General features: G+C 37.7%; 1 protein-coding gene across 1 annotated transcript; it reads right to left on the reverse strand.

Annotated features, from left to right (window-relative positions):
- Nucleotides 1-2,868: 2,868 nt before the first annotated feature.
- On the reverse strand, nucleotides 2,869-17,187 carry LOC148361760 (uncharacterized). The gene is made up of 6 exons (XM_088343191.1): nucleotides 16,820-17,187; nucleotides 13,165-13,263; nucleotides 10,490-11,284; nucleotides 6,971-7,113; nucleotides 5,639-5,748; nucleotides 2,869-3,410 (listed from the first exon to the last, which is right to left on the reverse strand). Exons 1-6 carry the CDS (start codon nucleotides 16,917-16,919, stop codon nucleotides 3,275-3,277), a joined length of 1,383 nt encoding a protein of 460 aa, XP_088199317.1. The 5' UTR covers nucleotides 16,920-17,187; the 3' UTR covers nucleotides 2,869-3,274.

Consider the following 17,187-nt stretch of genomic DNA (forward strand, 5'->3'; position numbering starts at 1 on the left):
TGTGACAAAAGTGAGTACACCCCTCACATCTCTGCAGAGATTTCATCATAATGTTTGATTGAACAACATTAAAAAAAACATCTTTTTGACACAATGAAATCAGTTCAAACCTTATAAAGTCCTGTAAATTTATTTTTCCCTTCAAAAAATCAAAACATAGCCATCAGTAGCTAAACCCCTGGTAACAAAAGTAAGTACACCCTTAACTAAAATTTCCTGAAGTTCAATATTTTGTGTTGCCACCATGATTTGCAGAACCACTTTAATTCTCCTGGCCATGGATTTCATCTGAGCCTCACAAATTGCCAATGGAATGCTTTTCCACTCCTCCATGACACCAAGACTGAGCTGGGAGATTTTCAAGATCTTGTGCTTCTCCACCTTCCGCTTGAGGATGTCTGAAAGATTTTCTATTGGATTTAGATATGGTGGCGTCGCAGTGGTAAGCGCAGGTGCGGCACAGTTCTGAAGTCATGAGATCGAACCTTCCTGCGTGGAGTTTGCATGTTCTCCCCGTGCATGTGTGGGTTTCCTCCGGGCACTCCGGTTTCCTCCCACATGCCAAAAACATGCATGTCAGGTTAATTGACCGGTCTGAATTCTCCCTAGGTGTGAATGAGCGAGTGATTTGTCTGTCTCAGTGTGCCCTGCGACTGGTTGGCAACCAGTTCAGGGTGTCCCCTGCCCCCTGCCCGAAGATAGCTGGGATGGGGTCTAGCACCCCCGCGACCTTACTTAGGATAAGCGGTGCAGAAAATGGATGGATGGATGGATTTAGACATGGGGACATGATTGGCCAGTTCATCCCTTTTAGAAAAGCCTCGGTCATCTTAGAAGTGTATTTGAAGTCATTGTCAGGCTGGAACATTGCCCGTTTCTGGAAGGGGGTTCATTCTATAATATGGCGGCGCCCCTGTTCGGCTGCGGCTGCATCGGCTCGCAACAGTTTTTTACACGTCGGCCATAAGACCGAGTCTTCGACTCAGTTTTGACGGCGCACAAAGTCGGCTCGAACTGCAGATTAAGATACGATCGCAGTTTTTTTTTGCTGGATATGGGATCATCCAGACATCAAGCGCTCGGTGCTACGACCACTCGGGAGTGTTTATTAGCCACGGACTGCTATGTCAACAAGACCCAGCGGCCTACAAAGCAGCGAAGCAGAGTGGCAAGACAGCGGCGTGACCGGCGGACGAGGAAGCGAGGTTGTCGGGCCGGGCTAACAGCTAGGCTAAAAGCTAAACCCTGCAAAACGCCTCTCCCATCCATTTTCCTCTCCAACGTTCGCTCTTTGGACAATAAACTGGACCATTTAACAACTGGAAGTGGCATCGAACCGCGAGATGACGAACTGCTGCGCTAAAATTCTGACGAAGACACGGTTAATCTTATCTATCCCAGCTGACGTTCAAAGAAACTGTGCGGGTCAGATGTATCGACATTTCGTTCTGTATATACGTGTACACGAATGACAATAAAGTAAATCTGAATCTGAATCTGAATTTATACTCCAGTATTCCACAGTACATGCTTGAATTTGTGTTTCCTTTACTGAAATGCAACTCCCAAATTCCAGTTGCACTCACGCAGCCCAAAACCATGACACTCCAAAGACCATGCTTCACTTTAGGCACAACACAAAATTGTTTCTACTCGTCTCCTTGTTGCCGCTACACATGCTTCACACCATCTGAGCCCAAAAATTCCTCTTTGTCTCATCAAACCAGAGGATATCTTTCCAGTAAGCCATGGCCTTTGTTGACACCTTTCTCTCTTTGTGTCAGAGTGATGTTTCATCAGTGATGTTCCATTAAACATTATTATGAAATTCTCTGCATAATGTGCTCAAAAATGTGACATATTTTATATTTATGAACTTTGATAAACCATCGATATCCATGGATTTAGGATTCCCTGAATTGAAAAACATCGGAATCGTGGTTTTTTTTTGCTTATTTGATGAAGCTTTTTGTCATTTATTTGAATTGTCACTGAAATTTGAAGTCTATTATTGTGTGACTTTAAATTCTGACACGAAAACACATTTAGGTGGACTCGAACATCTATCGAATCACACATACATACATTTTTTGACTAATAATGGGTTTATCAACTAGAAATATAATAGAACCCCAGTCATTAACCTGAAAAGGAAATACAGTTGGTAAACCAATATTAACCACATTTATCTGTTCTCATCCAACAATTTTAACCAAATAAGTGTTATTTTACTCAAATTTATTTTGAATGTTTGCTATGGTAAATGGTTTATTATCTGCATTTATCCAGCACATTTCAAATCATTGAAGATCTCCCAAATCACTTTACAATGTGCTTCACACTTAGCCATTCACACTCACACACACCGATAGCAGCGACAGCCATGCAGGGAACCTACCTGTCTTAACCATTGTTCATTAAATTGCAAGCTTTTTTTCAAATGCATTTTGACTTTAGTGTTTCCTCTTTTAATTTTCTTACTCATGAACCTAACACTACGCCAATAGCTTTTCTTTCCTCTGCCTAATACAGCAGTATTCGAGTTACATGTGCCACTAGGGAGCACTGTTTTCAAGCAAAAGGAACAAGTGGCCTTGCCACGTAAATTTCTGTCCATGTCGCAAAATGTGTGGGTTTATGCGGTCGTTTATCTATTGTTGTTAAATATGACTACTCATCAGTGAAAATCAGAAGAAGCTGAACAACTGCACGGATTTCATCAATGATCTATTTGGAATCTCTAGTCTTACTGACAGTCCTTGTGCAGCTTGTTAGATTGTGCAAGTGAAAATAGTGTTGTAACTGGTGTGTTGTGCAATCTTAACATCCGTTTCAGAAATTATGAGATCAAGAAACTTCCTTGGGGAGGACATTTCAAACTCAAATATTTATTCATCATCATTTTGCAATTTTATAGATTGTATGGAGCAGAATCCAAAATCAAAACATTAATAATTAGCCACAATCGATACAGGGAACTAATAAATGGGAAGGAAGGGGAAAATACAGTAGAACACTTAATTTTACGTGCATAACATTTTTTTAATTGTGTGTGTGAACTTTTTAGTAATATTTCTTTTTTATTGAGTAAAACCCAAGCACAATACTTTGAAAGTTTTTAAAACAAAGTATGGAATTAAATGTAATTCTTGTCTACATTATAATTAAATGAGCACTTTGACACTATTAAATGACACAAGTAAACCTGAGACAATGTGCTTGGTCCCAAAGAATACAATTCCAAAACGCATGGAATGACATGCCCTGAAGGTAGCTAAATCTCACACACCCAGTATTTCTTTGCACTACATTTTTCATCATTCCATTGAGCCGTTCCTGAAGATCGGTACCAAAATTCGACACAGTCCTGCTCGCCGTTGTAACTGTTTGGCTGCCCATCGGACCAAAACCTGTAATGTTCAAAGAAATAATCTCAAATTAATTGGGCTGCGATGCATATTAAAAACTCACCCTCTTTTGTTGTCCATTTCCGTAGCATACTAAAGATGAAAGGAGCAGTGTGTATTATTTGACCACTGGATGTTGTACAGCAACGTGTGTAGTGCAGAAATGTACCTGGCTTGTTGGATGATTTAATCCGGCCCTCCATAAATGTCTGAGAAGTGAGTCTCTGGGTCATTTCTATCAATAAAGGATATACTCTCATCTTTAGAAGGCCCAGCCTAGTAACTTGATCTGACAATGTCTAATCTTATTGCCGATGCACTGCTAAAACTTGTATTTGTATTTCTTTCTTTTTTGAATTTCAAACCAGTATGTAAAGGAATGCAAATAAAAACCCCAAACAACTCGTAGTTCCCACTTATGGTGTATCTGGTGCAGTGCAACCAAAAATGAACTTTAAAAGAACTACGGTGACTTAAAGTGATTACATTTCACCTTTTTTATTCTAACTTTTTAGGGGGGGTTGGGTGCCCATAACAGCAAGATGATGGAAATTTTGTCAGCACCCGCTAGGTGAGGTTCATGTTGTGTGAAACACAAGCCACATTTTTGGACCTATCAGTACTTAAAAAATACAAGTTTAAATGATTGTCCATGTATATTTGCCTACAATTTATATTAATATAGTAGTATTAGTGAATATAGAATTTATTTTACCACGAGGGGCGCAAATTAATACACACAATGTCTTTATTGACACCCTTTCCTGTATACAGAATGAATGATAGACTTAGGTGATTCATACTTCAATACACGCTCCAAAAACTGCATTCTATGTCACTCAACATTTTGTGCTTCAAAACCTACATACCAACATAATTTGGCTCATTGTCAACCTTGAGTTGCTGAACATCAACCTCACGGTAGCATACATGCCAAAAAATCAGACAACATGAGCTTGTTTAAAAACTGGAAGTGTTTTAGCAGAACATAAATCTAATGCGATCATTGTGATCAAAGACTCAGTCTTGCTTCAAAATAAAGCAGCCGTAGACTAAAATACAGAGACCCCCGCTACTTCGCGCCTCGGATATAGGTGGTTCAGTCCTTTGCGGATTTTGTATTGAATTCACTTTATTGTCATTTAATATCATTGTATCGTTTATTGTGGTCAGAGAGCACACAGAAAGTTCCTGCACGGGGCAGATTGTGTGTGCGTGTATTGGGTGGGCGAGACTGTTTGCGTACACGTTTGTGATAGGATTGTGTATGCTATCAGTCAAACAGCTGGGGTGAGATTCCAGTCTTCGTCTCAGAATGAAAACAAGCTTGGCGCACGGCTACAGCTGCATATAGCTTTTGGCGGCCCGTTACATTGAAAATAAGTTCGTCAAGTGAATCGCACTCTAAGGAAATTCAGTTTAATGCAAAGAAATTCTGATCACCACTGGCTGCTCCATAGATCGTTATTGGGTCCGGAAATCGGCGTTGTTAGAAAAATCAACAGCGAGGCTGCAGATCCGGCCTACTGCTACAGTAAGGCTTACAATTCTGCAAAGCCACCGCAGCCAAGCCTTTATCTTGCCAACGCCAGGTACTACTGCCATGAAATGGATGACCTAGTGCAACAATTTGTGGGAAACCACTTTATTTAGGACTCTTATTTTAATCATTGCAGAGACTCCGCTCAAATTGAGGACACCCCATGCTAGCCAGCCACTCTCTAAATTGCTGTCTTTCTCTGAAAGGTGAAGCCCTCCAATTTTGTTTCACTCTTGTATAATGACAATAAAACCATCTATTCAACTGCAATTATGTGTTTTATGTTATTATTTGAAGATCTATAGTTGTTTCTTTTGTTAAAATAGTACACAAGTCGGTAATGACGACATCTTGAAGTAAGTTTTAGCGGTAAACATTTTCAATGGGTTCAAAGCACTTTACTGTACGCTATATCTATATGTCAGTTGCACTACTTCAGTATTAGCCAGAAGGTCATTCGCACTTTTATTCAGTTTTATTTTAGGTTAGTATTGTTCTGTGCATCTGCACTTTATTGTTGTCAATATTTACCCATCAAAGAGTGAGAAACGATATTTGGATTCCTTTTATGTCAAGTACATCTAAGGAAATTGACAATAAAATTGACTTTGACTTGAGTGTTGGCAGGTATGCTGTAACCCTTGATCAACGTGCTTAATAAAGAAAGATGAAAAAAATTAATTTTACTTACTGTAAGGTCATTGCGGTCCCATCTATCCACACCCAGTGACCCTCTACTCCCTCATCCGTCAGTCCAAGCCAGACCTCTTTGTTATTTGAAAATAGGCCATTAACAAATTTCTAGAAAAAGAAAGATGACTGTCATGGTGGTTGTTAATCCGTCAACGGTACTTCAAACAGATCACTTCAGTATTCCTTATAAAAAGCTTGTGATTGACTTTGCCTCTCCCTCACATTTGTCAAATATATTGTCAGAGTGCCAAGTGTGGCTTGCCAAATCATTTTATGTGGCACGCGAGACAATGCTGTGAGACGCACAAGAGACAAATTAGCTGCATGCAATGACTTGCAGTTTTATAAGTGTCCACTGGATGTCACCAAAGCCCGTCGCCACTCGCAAAGCTCCCAATGTAGCTGCATTTGATGACTGCCTTTTATCAACTAGTTTGAAAACCCAGCTCGATGTAATTTTACTTGAATTGAAACCACGGGCGCGCTGGTTAAGGCAATACAAAAAAAAAATACCAAGATCAAAAAAAAGAGTACCTGAGTATCTCTGCAGAATTTTAAAGAAGCTTTAGCTGCTTTTTAGACACAAAACAGTTCCTACATTCAGGTAAACATTTTAATTAAAAAATAAGAAGCATAAAAAGACTTTTTAATCATTAAAGCGATCATCTAAATTACTGTTTGTATGCAATTTTTGTCACTTTACAGCCTGCATGAATTTCCCTGAGTTAAATAAACTGCAGTATAAATCAGTTAAATTGTCTTCTTGCTTCCTTTTTTCATACAAATGTGTAGTTGATGAACACTATAAAAGATTAAATCTTAGTGAAGAGAGAAAAAAGAGGAAAAAACACTTTAACTATCGTTTTATATTCAAATCTTTCATGCCTGATTCATAATTGTATGCCTCTGAAAAGAACCCCATTCTTCTAGCTCAGGCATACGTTTAATGGCATTAATTTACTAGTCCGTCCCCAGTGAGAATGTTTTTTTCTACCATGTGGCCGCCAAGCTAGAATGAGTTTGACACCACTACTGTACACCCAAATTAATGTACAATATAAAGAATTAATCTTTTTTTTAATTCAATTGAATGGTTTTATGCTGAAAACAGTTTATTTCTATTTAGTATAAACTATTGACGTCAGTAATAAATAATAAACTCAAATAAATGAATAAATAAGAAACTATTTAGCAAATCGTAAAGGTTGTTGTAACTTTAATCACCTAATAATCATCATTTTTGCCGTAATAGACATTGATAATAATCTGAAATACCATTTTTTTCTCAGAGATAGGAAAAAAATGGGCATACGTTATCAAATGAACACACCATTTCATCTCGTGTGTTTATGATTGCAAGGTCTCCTCCTTGGCGTTGACATTCGTTTCTGCTTAGATACCACGTCTTCTTAGAAGAAGAAGCAAAGTAGCAACTGCTTTCAAACTTCTTCCAGCCACTTGGACAGACCTTATCTGAAATGGAATGTTATTCATGGATTAAGAACAAAACAGGATGATGAATAAAACACTTGATAATTCTATAGTTTGCCATACACTGTTGTTACAGCAGGTATTTGCATGTCAGCCGTCAAAGGTTTTAATTGGAGCATATAGTGCTAGGCATAGATCCGAATTTTTAATCTATATCAATCTCTGTAATTAGTTTTTTTTTCAATTAAAAAACTACATTTTAATTTGACAAACATATATCATCAAAATACTTGTATATAAACCATTGATGGACATGGTTAAACTTTGTTTTCGGTTAACTCACTCCCTTTCTGGCACTAATCTGGCTTGATCTAGAATTAAATCTCATCTCATCTCATTAGCTGCACCGCTTATCCTCAGTAGGGTCGCGGGGGTGCTGGAGCCCATCCCAGCAATCATCAGGCAGTGGGCAGGGGACACCCTGAGCTGGTTGCCAGCCAATCGCAGGGCACACAGGGACAGACAACTCGCTCGCTCATTCACACCTAGGGACAATTTGGACCGGCCAATCCACCTGAAATGCATGTCTTTGGAATGTGGGAGGAAACCGGAGTGCCCGGAGGAAACCCACGCAAGCACGGGGAGAACATACAAACTCCGCACAGTAAGGCCGGTAGCTGGATTTGTACCCACACAGGAGGTTCCCAAGACCTAAGAACTGTGCCGCACACGCACTAACCACTGCGCCGCAATGAAATGTTTCTTTTAAAAAAAAATCACACACTATGACAGTACTGTAAAATGTCTCTGTATATATGGTCAAATTATATGAGTATTACAGTTGTATCAATTTGAATTTTTAAATCATCACATTACTCATTTGGTTGTAGTTAATATCCCCTATGATTATCTATGTAATTATTTTAAGAGTTTTCTTGTGGTTGTGTATTTAAGAAAGCATTTACTTATGGTTTGTGTGTGGACTCTTGCCAGAACACGCTCACATTTTGAGTGAGTCAGTTAATTCTGCCGTCTTGAATTGAAGGCCACTTATTAACTGCTCTCAGGGACTGTTCTTTTAAACCTCTTAAAAAAACACAAGGGTCACTTTCATTTTTTATTCTTTTTTTCCAATAACGTTTAAAAATTTTACGAAAATCCAGTTTTTCCATCTTTTGTTTTAACAGAAACCCAAATCGCCTTCTAAAGATTGTAAAAATGAACAAGTAAATTGTTATTTTCAAAATTTTAAATATTTTATTTGCATTTTTAGTTGTTGTTGTTGTTATTGACTAACACTTTTTGTAGAAGTCAGTATATTTTTCAGTAAATTTAGCTGCCCTAATTAAAAATAAAGAATTTCACACACAAAAATGGCCAGCCGGCCGGAGTTTGGACTCCTTTGCCTTAGCACAGGCAACAAACACTGTGACGGTTTCTAATCAAATGTTGTTACTCAACTCAATGAAGCAAACATGAAAAACATAGTTGTCGGTAATGTGTGCTAAATGTTGGTCTTTTTGTTTGTAAAATTATTTTTGGAATACGCAATGCCTAACGGGGAAAAAAAAACCATCTTGGAAAGTAGCCAGAAATAGAGAAAGTTAACTTTTGAGTGGTTTGAGGCCCAAGAATGAAATTGATATGCAGTGTCTCAGCTAAGTGAAAATATGAAAGGTTTGCCGCTTCCACAGGTTGGTGTACAAGTTTCCTTTATAATGTGGCTATTTTACAGCAGTCAAAGGGGGTCGGCTTGTATACAGTAATTTGTAACTATATAGTTACTTTCAGAATAACGCGCTACTTTTGGTTGTCTGGAATATGTGTCTAACAGATTTTCCTTCTAATCACAGTAATTAGTAAATGTAACTAGGTACTGTGTTTCAGTAACGCGCCCAACACTGTGATTTATTCATACGCATTTTGAACTAAACATGTATTTCCATTGGTTTAGTTTGTAGGCTGCTGCTACGATAACTGTTCCATGTTTTTTGCACTGTATGACATCATACACATGTAGTATATGTGTGTAACGTTAAAGTCTGAATACAAATGGGTTTTTTTCATCAGATAATGGAAAATATAGTGATAAAAAACAATACGGCCAGAGTATGATTTCAAGATTAGGTTTCCGAAGCAGGATAGAGTCCAAGTGAGTGAAAAAATGGCAAAGTTTCTTAAAATTTGCTGAGCTAGCAGAGATAAAAGCAGAATTTTTTCTGCTTCCACATTGAAACTCAAACGTGTAATGTGAGTTAATTCACTTATTTTTTCCATTTCCATATCTACAACATATTCTGAAGTAGTTAGGTTAAAATCTATTTTTCTTTCTTTAAGTTTTTACAGAATCGTCAAGTAAGACGAATTAGCAAATATGTTTAAAAACAAATTATGAATTTGAAATCCATGTTCTATTTGAAAAAAAACTTGATACAATAGCTTTGCCTTACCTGCTTGGATAATGAATAACGAAGATAGAACAATAACCCTTAAAAACCCCAACCCCAACCTGCTTGTATAATCTCACTATGTTTTGTTTTCAAATGTAATTTTTGTATACTTTATTTTCCAGTAGTTTTTAGTGATCCAATCACCGCCATCTCATTTTAAATCACATGAGACTAGAGTGATTTTGGTGGTTTGGATTTTCCAGTAAAACTCAGCTACTTATATTTCAGTCTGTAACAAACAAAAGTCTCAAAGACTAGAGTTCTATTACTTCAGGAACAAAAATACTGTCTTTGTCAAAGTTCAAATACGGCCTTTTACTCAACATTATCATAGAATAGGAGTGGGATTTATTCAATCCATGCTAAAAATATTTTTTTCATGTATTTACATGGCTAACGTTATACAGTATTTGTATTTATACATTACTGTTTTTTATTGAGTCTCTTGAACTTTGTTCTGAATCATTTTATTTTATTTCTATTGTGTTGAAGGTTTGATTTATATTGTATTGTTTGAACTATTTGCACTAAAGCTGTCAGGTTGACATTGTTATTTATGTATTTTAGTTAATTTTTTTTCTTTTTGGGTTTGACCCGCAACTTTTGTTGTTATGCAGTTGTAATAATAATATTTATAATTATTTTTTATACTGTTGAAGTTTGTATGGTAGTTATTTAGTTAAAGTTAAAACATTTTAGTGCCTACCATCTTTGTGCTGTGATCTCTGTAAAAACGGACGCAAAGTGGCTCAATTATTCAATAAATATGACATGACCAAGCAAAAACTATTGTAATAGAATCAATATCAATCGATATTTACTTGTATCAGATCTTTAACAAAATTCTCAGCATCACTCACCCCTAATGTCAGTTGATTTTCCGTATTCAAGTAAAAAAGTACAAATAATCATTTTCACTTCACAGAATTGGCTACTGTGAATACTGTTCATTTTTTTTGTGGCCTTACCTTTTCGGGTAGTATTGAGTCTGGTGAGGGTAGTCCGCAGCTCATCTAATTCTGCAGTCATGTTGCTGATTGTCGCCCTCTGTGTGTCTCTTTCCGCCGTCACAATTTTCAAACGCATTTCAACATCTTTCTTCTCTTTGAGTGTGGAATTGTAGGAAACCATCAATTGGTCAGAGGCCTTGGAGAGTGCATTGTAAACCGCCTGCAGAGTCTTCTTTTCCAACGTAAGATTTTGGTGACTGTTTGCAATATTGTCTCTCTCACTGGACGAGGAGTTGTATTTCCCCTCGAGGTGCTCGATATCCTTGATTAAGTTGTTATAACTCATTTGCAGATTCTCTCTGGACCTTGTTACATTGTTGAATTTGTTCTGAAAAGTGTCCCTCTCTTTAATCAAGGAGTCGTAGTTGCCCTGCAATACATTTTTGCTCCTGCTCAGCGAATCATACTTGATTTGTATTAGTTTTTGGGCAGTCGACAAGGCATCGTTATTAGTCTGCAACTGCTCCTTACTGGCTTTTACCTGCTCCAGTTCTTTATTGAGAGCCGTGTTACTGGCTTGTAAATTGATTTGACTCTCCTTTAGTTGCTTTGCCTCGGTTTTCAGCAAGTTGTTGTTGGTTTGTAATTGAGTTGTTGACTTGGACACGTAATTGTAACTTTGTTGTAAGTGGTCATGGTTGACTTCAAGATTTCTCTTCTCATTCTGTACAGTCTTGAGTTGAGATTTAAGGTTGTCTTTTTCCCCTTCAACTGCTTCTAACTTCCTCTCATTGTCTTTTCCAACATTTGAGTCTGCAGCAGATAAAAAAACATATATGAATATATATACATACATACATACATACATACATATATATATATATATATATATATATATATATATATATATATATATATATATATATATATATATATATATATATATATATATATATATATATATATATATATATATATATATATATATATATATATATACTGGACTGTCTCAGAAAATTAGAATATTGTGATAAAGTTCTTTATTTTCTGTAATGCAATTAAAAAAACAAAAATGTCATACATTCTGGATTCATTACACATCAACTGAACTATTTCAAGCCTTTTATTATTTGAATTTTGCTGAATTTGGCTTACAGCTTAAGAAAACTCAAAATCCTATCTCAAAATATTAGAAAATCATGAAAAAGTATACAAGTAGGCTATTCAACTAATCACCTGAATCATCTAATTAACTCGAAACACCTTGCGAGGGTTTCCTGAGCCTTAAAAACACTCAGCTTGGTTCAGTAAACTAAATCACAAGTATGGGGAAGACTGCTGTCCATAGGACCATCATTGATACCCTCCATCAGGAGGGTAAGACACAAAAGGAAAATTCTCAAAGAGCAGGCTGTTCACAGAGTGCAGTTTCAAAGCATATCCACAAAAAGTCTGTTGGAAGGGAAAAATGTGGCCGGAAACGCTGCACAACCAAGAGAGATGACCGCAGCCTTAACAAAATTGTGAAGAAGAGCCGCTTCCAGAATTTGGGGGAGCTTCAAAGACAGTGGGCTGAAGCTGGAGTCCAGGTATCAAAAGCCACAGTTCACAGACGTGTCCGGGAAATGGGCTACAATAGCCGTATTCCCATGGTCAAGCCACTTCTGAACTCAAGACAACGGAAGAAGCGTCTGACTTGGGCTATGGAGAAGAAGCACTGGACAGTTGCAGAGCGGTCCGAAGTCCTCTTTTCAGACGAAAGCAAGTTTTGAATTTCATTTGGGAGTCAAGGCGCCAGAGTCTGAAGAAAGGCTGGAGAGGAGCAAAATCCAAGTTGCTTGAAATCCAGTGTGAAGTTCCCACAGTCAGCAATGGTTTGGGGAGCCATGTCAGCTGCGGGTGTTGGTCCACTGTGTTTCATCAAGTCCAGAGTAAATGCAACTGTGTACCAAGAGATTTTAGAGCACTACATGCTTCCATCTGCTGAAAAGCTCTATGGAGATGAGGATTTCATTTTCCAGCATGATCTGGCACCTGCCCACAGTGCCAAAACCACCAGTAACTGGTGCACTGACCATGGCATCACTGTCCTTGATTGGCCTGCTAATTCCCCTGACCTGAACCCCATCGAGAATTTGTGGGGTATAGTTAAGAAGAAGATGAAAGACACCAGACCTACAAATGCAAATGAGCTGAAGGCCGCTATCGAAGCATCCTGGGCATCAATAACACCTCAGCAATGCCACAGGCTGATTGCCTCCATGCCACGCCGGATTGATGCAGTAATCCGTGCAAAAGGATTCCCAACCAAGTACTGAGTGCATCAATGGACATTTTCAAATGTTTGATTTAGTTTTGCTGTTATAAAATTATTTTTTTACTTGGTCTGAGGAAGTATTCTAATATTTTGAGATAGGATTTTTGAGTTTTTTTCAGCTGTAAGCCAAAATCAGCAATATTCAAATAATAAAAGGCTTGAAATAGTTCAGTTGATGTGTAATGAATCCAGAATGTATGACATTTTTTGTTTTTTTAATTGCATTACAGAAAATAAAGAACTTTATCACAATATTCTAATTTTCTGAGACAGTCCAGTATATATATATATATATATATATATATATATATATATATATATATATATACATATATATTAATACATATACAAATGAATAACAAAAAGGTCGACTCACAGTAGATAGATTGACCGATGACACCAACCACCAGGATAACACACATCAGCCCAAGGAATAGTGTGGCTGCCCGAAAGGGACTGTTTCTCAGTGCGTGAACTAAACATAAAATACAAACTGTTTTGGAAATCACACAAATAGACGCCTTCCCAGTCTACATCATCATTGATGTTCTGAAATTCACATTCCTTCCTACCAATAACCAGTGCACATGCGCATGTACAATGATGACAGCGATTTATACCTTTGGAAGCGGTGAGTACTTACGATTTCCGTTTTTCTCATCTCATCTCATCTCATTAGCTGCACTGCTTATCCTCGGTAGGGTCGCGGGAGTGCTGGAGCCCATCCCAGCAATCATCGGGGAGTGGGCAGGGGAGACTCTGAACTGGTTGCCAGCCAATCGCAGGGCACACAGTGACAGACAACTCACTCGCCCATTCACACCTAGGGACAATTTGGACCGGCCAATTCACCTGAAATGCATGTTTTTTCACGGGGAGAACATACAAACTCTGCACAGGAAGTCTGGAACTGGATTTGAACCCACGCAGACATGACATGAACTGTGCCGCACGTGCACTAACCACTGCGCCGCCGTGCTGCCCACGATTTCCGTTTATATTTAATCTAATTCTAGTTTTTTTACTGTTTTGAAATACTGTTTTCTGACGTAGTTTTTAGCCAGACGTGTTTTACTGTGTTACCTTTCTAGAATTGTGTTTGTTGAATACGGTAATCACGCAGTGTATGTATGTATGCCAACCCTCATTTTATATAATCAGTAAAATTTCTGTAAGCAATAATTCTTAGTTTCAGTGGTTGTACTTCATTGTAAATAAAACAAATTTGCTGCTGTCCAGTCAGCCTACAGTTGAACATCTTGAAAGTGTAGGAAGGAATTTCAGAACACCTGATTGCCACACGATTGACGACCCAAAACAGCGGGAGTCTGTGTACCGGTTAAATAGAGCGAAAAAAGATTTGTATGTTGAGTTGCGTTTTAGAGTCACAATTTACATAAAACAAAAAGACCAGCTCTTGAGTTTACAGGTGCACAATCTCAAGTAGAGTTTAACTTATGTGTAAACTAAGCTACTGTAAATATGAACTGGTCATCTGAGCCACTATTATCGCCCAATAAATTTGCTCGCATAAAAAGGTGTGTTACTTGTTACTTACCCGATATGGACCGGCATTGTATATGAGCAGAAAAAGTCACACCAAAAAGCTCCACGAAGTTTCTTGCGCAATCAATGTGTAGCACCGATCAAGAGAACTGTTTTTTCTGTTGTCTTTGATCACTAAACTAAAGTCGCTCTCATGCTGCTTTCTTATATGCAGTGCTTATTGGGATGTTACTATCAGCGATCAACAAACTTTGGTTAATCGGCTGGTATAAACTGAAAGGAATTCCGCCATTCTGCCTCAACAATGTGTGCACTACTTGCCTGCATCACACTTGTTTACGAACACAGAAGGGAGTCTATAAAACATTATTTCCATCAATATTTCCATATTACTATGTTATAACCAGATTGTTATATTTAGAAGTAGAGTTAAAATAGGAATCGTAAACCGATAAAGCATCATGCCAATAAATAATAAAATTTCCTAGAAAATGCTGCAGCGAGGCTTTTAACTAAGATAAGAAAGTTTGTTCACATTACCCAGATTTGAGCTAACCTGCATTGGCTCCCTGTTAGCTTAAGATATGATTTTAAGGTTCTGTTGGTAGTATACAAGGTCAGCACAGCGACGCAGTGGTAAGCGCGTGTCTGGCACTGGTCTGAGGTCATGAGATCGAATCTCCTGTGTGGAGTTTGCATGTTCTCCCTGTGCTTGCATGGGTTTCCTCTGGGCACTGCGGTTTCCTCCCACATTCCAAAAATATGCATGTCAGGTTAATTGGCCGGTCAAAATTGTCCCTAGGTGTGAATGAGCGAGTGAATTGTCTGTCCCTGTGTGCCCTGCGACTGCATGGCAACCAGTTCAGGGTGTCTTCTGCCCACTGCCCGAAGATAGCTGGGATGGACTCCAACATCCCCGCGACCCTACTGAGGATAAACGGTGCAGATAATGGATGGATGGATGGATGGATGGATGGATGGATGGATGGATGGATGGATGGATGGTAGTATACAAAATCTTGCATGGACTTGCTCCCTCATATATTTCAGATTGAATTTCGCCCTACGTTCCGGTCTGGAGCCTTCACTCTGAAAATGCTGGTCTACTAGTGATTCCAGGGGCCAAGAAGAGATCCGCAGTTTTGAGAGCGGTCTCCATTCGGGCCCAAGTCCTGTGGAATGCTCTTCACCCTGAGATTCGATCTGCAACCTCAGTTGAACTGTTTGAATCTAGGCTTAAAACACACTTCTATTCTACAGCATATGAATAACCTATGTTTTATGTTGACAATATCTGTGTATTATTTGTTATTGCAACATCCATTGCAGCCTGGTCATCCTGGAAGGGGGATTACCTCATGTGCGGTCCCTTCTCAAGGTTTCTTCATTTTCGTCATGTTGAGGTTTTTGAGTTTTTATTTGCCCTCATGTAGGTTTTAGATTAGGGGATGGTATAGTAATAGTGCGTGGTTTGCAATAATCTGTGGTCTGTACAGCCCTTTGAGACTCTTTGTGATGAACACATGACTTGACTTGACTTAAATACTTAATCAAATTTGTTTTGAAGCACTCAGATTAAAAGCAAAGTAATACACTATAATATATACGACTTTTTAAGCACTGAATGTTATGATATACATTTAAAATTTCCAAATATAATAATGCTAGCTCTAGGAGTGTGATTTTTTTTTTGCATGAAATTTTATAAAAGTCTTAATAAATGAAAAAATTAACAACAGCCGAAGATTTTAAAGTTGTCATTGAGTGCAGTACATATGATTGGGGAGGACACATAAAATATATATGAGGACAAGAGTGGCACCAAATCAACGTTTTTTTTATTTGGTAGAACTTTTTTTCATACCATTGTCACTAGATTTTTATCATTTTGGTTTGGCGGGCGTGATTGAACAGCCTAATATAGCCCCTGGATCATAGTTTGCCCACCACTGTCCTAGATGTATCAATATTAACTGTTTTTTTCCTAATCTCAGTGAGCTATTTTTCCTCATTTTTAACTCTTAAGATCTGCTGAAAAATATAGAATTACTGATTAAATAAATAATTTGGATACGATTTCATACTGACATTTTTAAATAAATAGTGCCACAATGTTCCCCTTATATTTGTTCTTGAAGTTTATAGAAATGAATCATTTGGATACAATGTGAATCCTACTGTGTATATTTTTTAGCTGATTAGCAAACTTGTGGGTCTCAAGAAATCTCAAAAAGCCAGAGTGTCTGGCGTCGTGCATCATTCACAAAATATATTTATATTTACAGATAACAAACAATGAAAGTCAGAAAAAATATAGAGTTATGGTTAGTGGTCAATGGTTACGGTTAAGGTTGGTACCAATAATTGAAGGAAGCCAGACAAACGTAAAAGACAACTTCGAATTTAGCGTTAGTTTTGAATTAGCAAAGGCTGATATAACATTTTTTTAGATATATTTCCAGTAAGTAAGATACACTTTATGATCATTTTATCTATGAATTGTCAATAAACTATGATGCTTTTACCTGAAAAGTGAAGCTTGCTGCCATCCACTAAAAGACGTTTATAGCCGCCATCATCAATGTCCATTGTCGTCTCTGTTGAAGTTTGGTATTGAACGGTCATTTTTGCATGTGCCTCCTCTTTATTGCTAAAGTAAACGTGCGCACATCCTTTTTACAGGACAAATAAAATAAACAAATAGAATTCGATTTTTTTGCACTTTCAGTTGAAAGTGAAATCTAAAATGAAGATGTTTCTCAAAAGTATATAAATACAAAAAAGATGCCAACACTTAGAAACGAAATGAGATAGTTAAATATTTCTGAGTTTGTAGTCACCTCATTCCCTGAGGCTGTTTTAAGCAGAAGTAATCAATGCAACCACACTGACA

The sequence above is a fragment of the Urocampus carinirostris genome, chromosome 8 (assembly GCF_059441175.1).
Source record: "Urocampus carinirostris isolate Australia breed hairy pipefish chromosome 8, RoL_Ucar_1.0, whole genome shotgun sequence".
Lineage (NCBI taxonomy): Eukaryota > Metazoa > Chordata > Actinopteri > Syngnathiformes > Syngnathidae > Urocampus > Urocampus carinirostris.